This window comes from Sinocyclocheilus anshuiensis, unplaced genomic scaffold (assembly GCF_001515605.1).
Source record: "Sinocyclocheilus anshuiensis isolate Anshui unplaced genomic scaffold, SAMN03320099.WGS_v1.1 scaffold1497, whole genome shotgun sequence".
Classification (NCBI taxonomy): domain Eukaryota; kingdom Metazoa; phylum Chordata; class Actinopteri; order Cypriniformes; family Cyprinidae; genus Sinocyclocheilus; species Sinocyclocheilus anshuiensis.
Window position 1 is genome coordinate 718,670 of NW_015543492.1, and position 8,535 is coordinate 727,204.

The window sequence follows — 8,535 nt, forward strand, 5'->3', positions numbered from 1 at the left end:
GATCAAATTAATTCATCCTTGCCGAATAAATGTAATAATTAAAAAAAAACTACTGACCCCAAATTTTTTAAGTTAGTATTTACGAACCAAATATTGTGTCAATTTTTTTATATTTAGATGTGTGGTTCGGGTTGGTTCTAAATTTTATTCTGAATTACAAATATATATGTGCAAATCAACTGATTGACACATCTATGTTAGCATTTGCACACAGGCTTAGGCACTAATATGTGTGTGCATTAGTGAACAAGACCCTCACAGAGGAAGATGAGGATAGGATTTCCTTGAAGACTGTGGAGTTGTGATGGGTTGACTGAGTGCAGCCGTGGAAAAGTTCTTCCAGTGTAAACACATCCATCATCTGCTGTATCTTCCTCACCACAGCAAGAACAGATTGAGCAAGAGGAAGAGAGCGAGGAAAGAAACAGAAGAATGATTTGACAGAGGTCACACAATCTGCTGCTTCTGAGAGCGGAAACGGTAAAATTAGAAACTCTTTTAGAGACAAGAGGGAGGGAGAAAAAGCGATCAAAGACTGTCAGACATGTGCCACCTTGACGAGAGCAGTTAGAGGAAACCAAAGTCTACAATTCATCTCTGATGATGCGGGAAGAGAGATTCCCCTCAGAGCCCATCACGTAGAGAGTTAAAGGGACAGTTCACTCAGAAAAATGAAAATTATTTACTCCTCGCATCCTTCGAAACCTGTCTATACTTTGTAGCCGAATCTTTGAAAAATCTTCACCTGGTTCTTGCCATACAACAACAGGTCATAGTTTCACATCTGTCGAGCTCCAAAAAGAACAAAAAAAAAACAAAAAAGCACCATATGCAAGGCTTCTGAAGTCATGGATAGCTTTATGTGAGGAAACGATAAAAAAGGTTGTTCTCCATTCCATATATTCACGAGAATCAATTGCTTTTGGCACCAAAACCTGGTGCAATGCAACTAGGCACCATTTTTCCAAATATGTTTTCAGTAAAAATTGTGAATATAGCGCTCACTTTACATCTTTGCACCATTGTTTTCTGTTTTCATTTGAATGTTTTAGTAATTTTGTTGTGTTTTTGTCATTTTTACAAAACACATATATTTTCTATATATTTTTATTAAGTGTTTATAGTAGTTTATTTTGTTGTATAATTCAGCTTAAACTAAATGAAAATGAGAAATGTTGCCTTGACAAGTAGCTGAAATAATGGCCTAAAATTTCAGTAAATATTGTACAGAGCGGACTTTTTACGTCTTTGCACCAGTGTTATTTGAATATATTTAATATTATTAAAATTGTATGTAATTATTGTTAAATTATTATAATTATTATATATAATATTATTATATTATTTAAAAATGTATTATTATTTAATTCAGTTGTTATTTAATATACTATTATGGTTTTTGTTAATATTTTGAATTAGATTGTATTTATTTATTTACGGCATGTTACACCTGCAGGAGAGCAGGGGCAATTTTAGGGTCAGTGGATATTCAGCGCTCAGTTCAGACATCTGCAGAGGCCATAATTTTATTATTTCCAATAAAAAATTACATTGCTGTTCAAAGTTTTGGGGTCGGTAGATTTTTTTTTTTTAAGTCTCTTATGTCCACCAAGGCTGCATTCATTTGATTAAAAATACAGAAAAAAACTGTCATATTATGAGATAATATTACTATTTAAAATAACTGTTTTCTATTTGAATATATTTTAAAATGTATTTTATTGCGGTGATGTAAAGCAATGAGAAATGCTGCTTTGGCAAGTAGCTGAAATAAAATAACCTGGTGCGATGAAACCAGACGATAGTTTTTGCAAGATTTCAGTAATTACTGTACATAGTGCTCACTTTGTGTAATTCTATCAGTGTTATTTGAATTATAATTAAATATTAATAAATTATAATTATTAAATATTAAAATGATTAAATGTTATTAATGTAATGTTATATCAATGATATTAATGATAATGTTGATATACAATTGTAGTTTTTGTTAATATTTTCAATGAGATTTTATTTTAGTTTTTTGTTTTCATTTAAATTTTACATTTTTAGTCGTTTTTTATTAATATTTTAGTAGTTCAGCGTTAAACAAAAATGAGAAATGTTGCATTGGCAACTAGCTGAAATTTAAAAAAAAGTTTATATATATGTTAGCTATTGTTTATTTTATTTCAAGTAATACATTTTTTTATGGTTTTAGTTAACGATAATAAGCCTGATTTGCACTTTGCACAAAGCTAATATTTGACATCAGAAGAGCTGGAGTACGGTGCAGTTCTTTAGTGCTTTTAGTAAATAATAATAATTCATTACATTTATATAGCGCTTTCCTAGGCACTCTACATTGTGAGGGGGTATCTTCTCATCCACCACCAGTGTGCAGCATCCACCTGGATGACGCGACAGCAGCCATAGTGCGCCAGAACGCCCACCAGCTTACTGATGGAGAGGAGACAAAGTGATGAAGCCAATCAGCAGATATGGGGATTGTTAGGAGGCCATGATTATCAGAAGCCAATGGGCAAATTTGGCCAGGATGCCAAGGTCACACCTCTAATCTTTTCGAAAGACATCCTGGGATTTTTAATGACCACAGAGAGTCAGGACCTCAGTTTAACGTCTCATCCGAAGGACGGTGCTTGTTGACAGTATAGTGTCCCCGTCACTATACTGGGGCGCTAGGACCCACACAGACCACAGGGTGAGCACCCCCTGCTGGCCTCACTAACACCTCTTCCAGCAGCAACCTAGTTTTCCCAGGAGGTCTCCCATCCAGGTACTGACCAGGCTCAGCCCTGCTTAGCTTCAGTGGGTAACCAGTCTTGGGCTACAGGGTGATATGGCTTCTGGTGTAATAACCTGTAGTAACCTGATCGATGTGGTTTTTCGGCGAACTGTCACTGAATGAAAAAGCTCTGCGTAAAGATCCTTTCATGAGAGGTTAAGGCCGGCTCTGACAGAGCTCTGCCGGGTCTGTGTCGCCGCATTAGACTGGGTTTCTTCAGCGCAAACCGCTGGCTCTCCCGGGCCTTCGCTGGTAAAGGGAAAGTTTAAAAGTTAATTGCTCTGCTGTTACCTGTCAGCTATTTTCAGCAGTGGCACATTAGCTGTAGATACTAATGAGAACTGGGGAAAACCGAGAATCAGAGGCAGGAGAGCAAAAAAAAAAGCATAAAAACGAATGAAGACTTAAAGACATTGAGCCCGTCAGCGCCTGCCCATGGTATTACTTGTACGAGAGCCACTTTTTCATTAAATGTTGAATGTATTTCTGCCAGTTTTATTATCTTGAGTGAAATGCATTTGCATTCCATGTTTACTATTCTTCCATAGAGACCGTAATGAAATGGAATTGAATATTTTATGATTTTTTAATGATGTTTTTCCTCTAAACTGTCGAGAGAAAGTCGTGTAGCCCTCAGCATGGGCTCCACAGGACTTGGGAAAACTCTGGAAATGAGGCTTTATCCGTGTCTTTGATTGAGACTAGAGGCCATGAGTCCGTTCTCATCCACCGCTCCTGTCCCACTTTCTGCTTCTCAGTGTTTCTTTTGTTCTATGATTTACCCAGTTAGTCTTTTCCTGCTGTTAAACGTCAGCAGGCGTTTAAACTTGACCTTTTTGTCAGTTGCTTGGTTTCTATTTCTGAAATTTCTTTGGTCCACAGTCCGGCGGCACATCATTTTCCTGGTTTTGTGCATGATTTTTTTTTTTTGGTGCACATTATTCTGAAGGAAAAAAATATTTTATATTTTATCTGGTCACTTGGAATCTTGATTTTAGACATCAAATTTGTTTTAATTGGATGTGATTTTTGTGACTTCATGCAGCATTTCTTTTTCAGTAAAGACTAAAATTACTTGACACTCAACTTGTTTCGTGCCTGGTTAGGATACTGTGAAGATACCAGTGTTATCATTAACTAAAACTAATAATTAAAAAAAAAAAGTTAATTTAAAATAAATGAAATGGTAAATAAAATAGAATATAAAAAACATTTAGGTGCAAAAGCAAAATGCTAAATGACAAATTTTTGTTTAGTTTAAGTTAAAAAATGACAAATGAAATTAAATAGACATTAAAACAAAAACTATGTAAAGTTTGTTGAAGTACTAAAATGACTAAAATAAAAACTGAAATAAAAATAATAAATATTAAATAGATATTTTAAAAACAAAACTAATAAAAATGACTAAAACACAACAAAAACTTTAAAATAAAAATCTTATTTTTCATTTAGCTTGTTCAAATACTAAAATGACTAAAACTGAAATAAAATTTCAAAAAATTAAATCGACATTTAAAAAGAAGAAACCTAAGAAAAATGACCAAGACACAATAAAATTCTGAAAACTTTAAAATTAAAATTTCCATTTAGTTTAATTACTAAAATAACAACATAAAATAGACCAAATATTAAAAATGAAATAAACATTTAAAAAACAAAAACTAATAGAAATGAATAAAACATAATATTACTAAAAATGTAAAATTTTAAGTATAAGTTGATGTACTAAAACTACTAAAACTGAAAATAAATAATAAAAGCTAAAAACTAAGTAGCCGTATTAAAAACAAACTAAACTAAAAATCAACTTAAACACAACAAAATTACGAAAATTTTAATGAAAATGAAAATGCAAAGTATAAAAATAAAAACAACATAATTCAAAATTTATAAATAATAAGAATTATTTATATAGTATAGTAATAATAGTAAAATAACCCTGTTTCTGTTTCCCTTCTCAGAATCGCCATCAGCACCTTTACAGACTTCCAGACGTCCACGCTGAGGCAGCGTCCCGACTCTGTCCTTCGTCAACAGCTTCATAAGCGGCATGAAAACCAGCTAACTCTTCCCATGAGCACCCAACCAGCAAGCACTAACCAACTCATCAAAATGGCAGTGTGGGGTCTGTCGGCCACGTTAGGCGCGGCGGCGCTAGCTGTGGCCCAAATCGCCATAGACTGGGCACCTGAGTTTCTCTCCCAGCTCTTCTGACACCAAACGCCTCTTTCACATGTGCCAAACAGGGTGTATTGCAATTGCAAATATGTATTTAGTGATGCAAAACACCCGGAGAGAATGAAGCTGCGGCGTATTTATTTACAAACCGTGCTTTTATTCTTATTTATAGATTTTAGCCGTGCTAATATTGGCGAAGTGGGAGGAGTCAAACGAGGTTTTTGTAATCATAGGCACTTCTGGATGTCGTTCCATCAGCAGAATGTCAGAGAAAGTGCTCTGCTAGGCCGTTCTCAACAGCACAAATTATTAAAAGTTTTTTTTTTTCTGCTGAATGCCGTCAGTAGTGAGTGAAGCTCATTAAGAGGAGAAAACGGGTTAAGGCTGAAAGACCACAGAGACTCGCTGGTGAACACAGCACTTTACAACAGCAGAGTTTATGCTAGAGCCAGAACAACCTACAAACATGCTTTCAGGATCCACGACTCACTTTCAGGTCCTTCAGGAATGAACCACTGTCCTCTGTGCATGATTTATGCAGTCCATGTGTCTCATTCCACTCACTACACTTAAAAAAAAAAAAAAGGTGTAAGAATTTACTTTGAAATTATTTTCACGAGAAACTGCTAGTAAATTTCACAAATAATTACAAAGAAACACCAAGTATCATTACACATTAATTATTTTGAAGTAGAAAAACTGAAAGTATTTTCCTGGAAAACATACTCCTGTAATCCTGTTTTATTCACAATAAATATTTTATTTTCAGTAGTTCCCTGTTAAGTTAATTTAGTAAAATTAATTAAAAAAAAATGCTGTTTGCGAAAAACAGTGGCCAAAATGGTTAAAAATGTTCATTTAAGGCAAGACACCACAGGTGAATAGGGTTACATTTTTTAACATATATAAGTGACCGTTTTTTGAACACATTTATCTTGTTTTAAGGATTTTTAGATAAACTGTAAAAAAGATATCATTTGAAAATTTTCACTCAGAAATTGCTAGTAAATTTCACAAATAATTACAAAGAAATTGCACGTAACACATTGAATTAAACAGTATTTTTTAAAAAGGCTGAAACTGTATTTTCTTGTCTCAAATAATAAATATTCTTATGTTGCATTTAAAAATGTATGTGCTTTTACAAAAGTTGTGAAAAAGATTATTTGAGATTTACACAAAAATATTTTAATAAGCTTTTCTACTTCAAAGTTTCATGTTCAATTCAATGTGTTGCTTGCAATTTCTTAGTAATTTGTCAAATTTACTTGTGATTTCTGAGTGACAATTATTTCGACACCAAATGTTTTTTTCAGTGTATGACATTCAGGGTACAAATTCTGTCCTGTAATTAAGACGTGAACCCTCCTAAATGTTGTAAGGCTGAGGATTGACTTCTAACAAGGCCATATTTCAATTGACATCGATAAAAAAATGGAGTGCGGTCCATTAAAAACTCCAGAAAACAGCCTAGTTTGGTTAACATCAAAATAAATGACCGAAGCTTCTCATTAATGTTATATTGACCGGTTCAGCCCTCGTCCCCGACACTTCACTTCAGCTCTGTACTTACTTAAAAAGTCAGCTCCTACCCTTACGGGCTGTGAAGTCGTCTAAAAAGAGCAGTGCATATCTATCTCAGTCTTGCGTTTACAGGCAGGCGGGAGAGAGTCGATCGGAGCCCGACTGACTGCAGGAAGTGATGTGAGAGCTTCCACAGCTGGCTGCCTCTATTTGTGCCTTGGGTGTTGATGAGCGGCTGTTACCAGACGGTGCCCTCAGCCGAAAATCACCACTGCCAAAAAAGGAAGACATAATGTGTTTGTGTGAAGTAAGTCTTCATCCCGGCAACTTTAATGTGTTTTTAATGCGATTCAGACATTCTCTGAGCAGTTTTTTTCGAGTGGCTCTTGAACTCTCTTGTATTTTGGAAGTTAGGTGTATTTGAGTCGAAATTAGCCAAACCGGCTTTGTTAATGGGAATTTAATTCAAACCAAAGTGCTATTTGTCAGGTTTGTTTTGTTCTTTTTAGACAAATGAATATAATATGTTTTGAAGGAAGTTGGCTTAATTCGACTGGCCACGGAAAACTAAATCACAAGTTTAATACAGTTTAATACATTATGTCGTTTACTTAATTTACTGAAAATAATGAACATAAAATAAGTCCAAATGCATTAAATTAAGAGTGATTAAGCAATAATGGAGTGCAATTCATCAACTAAATTTCAAAACATATATATGATTCGATAAGATTGTTTTTATGTTTTAGAAAGATGTCTCTTCTGCTCACTAAGGCTGCATTTATTTGATCTAAAAATACGTACACTACAAGAGCTCACCTATTGTACTTGCATTTTAAACAATAAGGTTCTTTATTGGTGTTGATGGTTCCATGAAGAACATTTAACATTCATGGAATCTTTCCATTCCACAAATGGTTGTTTATAGTGGAAAAGGGTTCTTTAGATTATTAAAATGTTCTTCACACTGAGAAAAAATGGTTCTTTTAAGAACATTTCACTAAATGTTCTTTGAGGAACCAAAAATGCTTCTTCCACTGCATCACTGAAAACCTCTCGGAGTAAATCTGGCCAATAACTGGTTGATCAGTTATCAAGCAAGTCTGAAATGATTTCATAGTTTCTGTGACTACTCAAGATCGAGCATTTACTGTGAGCTGGATAGGATATTTTTTCACCCAAAAATGAAATTTGCTGAAATATACAAAGATCAAACACTATTTACAAGCCAAAACAGTTCTGAACAAATATATCGGTGGATTTTGATGTGGAAGCGTATTTTCACTGGACTCGTATGTAAGGGAAACAGGTCAATTTAGCTCAAAGGGAATCATTTAAGATTTTAAAGGGAATTTGGACAGAATCACTGTTTTACGGCTGATCACTGAGACGGCCAGCGATTCATTGAACGGGCCATATAACATCAACTCTGCAATGGATATTTATATCCAAAATATAGTGAAAACACTATCAATTAGCACAGTAACAAGCATCAGCATCTTCAAAAAGGGCAGGTGCCAAATCCTGCTGGAAAATGAAATCAGCATCTTCAAAAAGCTGGTCAGCAGAAGGAAGCATGAAGTGCTGGGAAGTCAATCCAAAGAGCTCGTGATCGTCACTGGTTTACATGTGATGGTCATGCTGTGCATCTCTGACCATTTAATCTTGATTACTTGCCCCCAAAATTGACAATCTCCTTGGAATTGTCAATAAGTGTTCTTTTGTTTAAATGCTGTGAGCTACTCAAAGCTGCTAGTTGGTTCAGGCTTGTGGCGCCAGGATCTGATTTACGAACATCCTGTGTCTTGGGCCTCTGTGGAATTTGGCTCCTCGTGTTTCAACTATGTTCTTGATCAAATCTTAAATTGTCTGATTCGGTCTGATACCCTACACGTATTTTGGCCAGAAGCAACGGTTTAAAGTTAAAACTCCTCAATGATGGATTTGTTTCTTACAAACACGCAGCTTTTCACTTTACAAAACGTTAATTGATGGACTGGAGTGGTGTGGATTATTGTGATGTTTTTATCAGCTGTTTGGACTCT

At 34.8% G+C, this 8,535-nt stretch overlaps 1 protein-coding gene across 1 annotated transcript in view; it reads left to right on the plus strand.

Moving 5' to 3' along the window:
• LOC107694745 (TBC1 domain family member 20-like) overlaps window positions 1-5,572 on the plus strand; it is a gene marked incomplete at its 5' end in the record, with an annotated part of 38,270 nt that extends 32,698 nt beyond the window's left edge. Inside the window, one exon of the mRNA XM_016494424.1 lies at window positions 4,750-5,572. Within this exon, the coding sequence (XP_016349910.1) occupies window positions 4,750-5,002 (253 nt within the window). The remainder of the gene's footprint in view (window positions 1-4,749) is intronic.
• Between the last annotated feature and the right edge of the window lie 2,963 nt (window positions 5,573-8,535).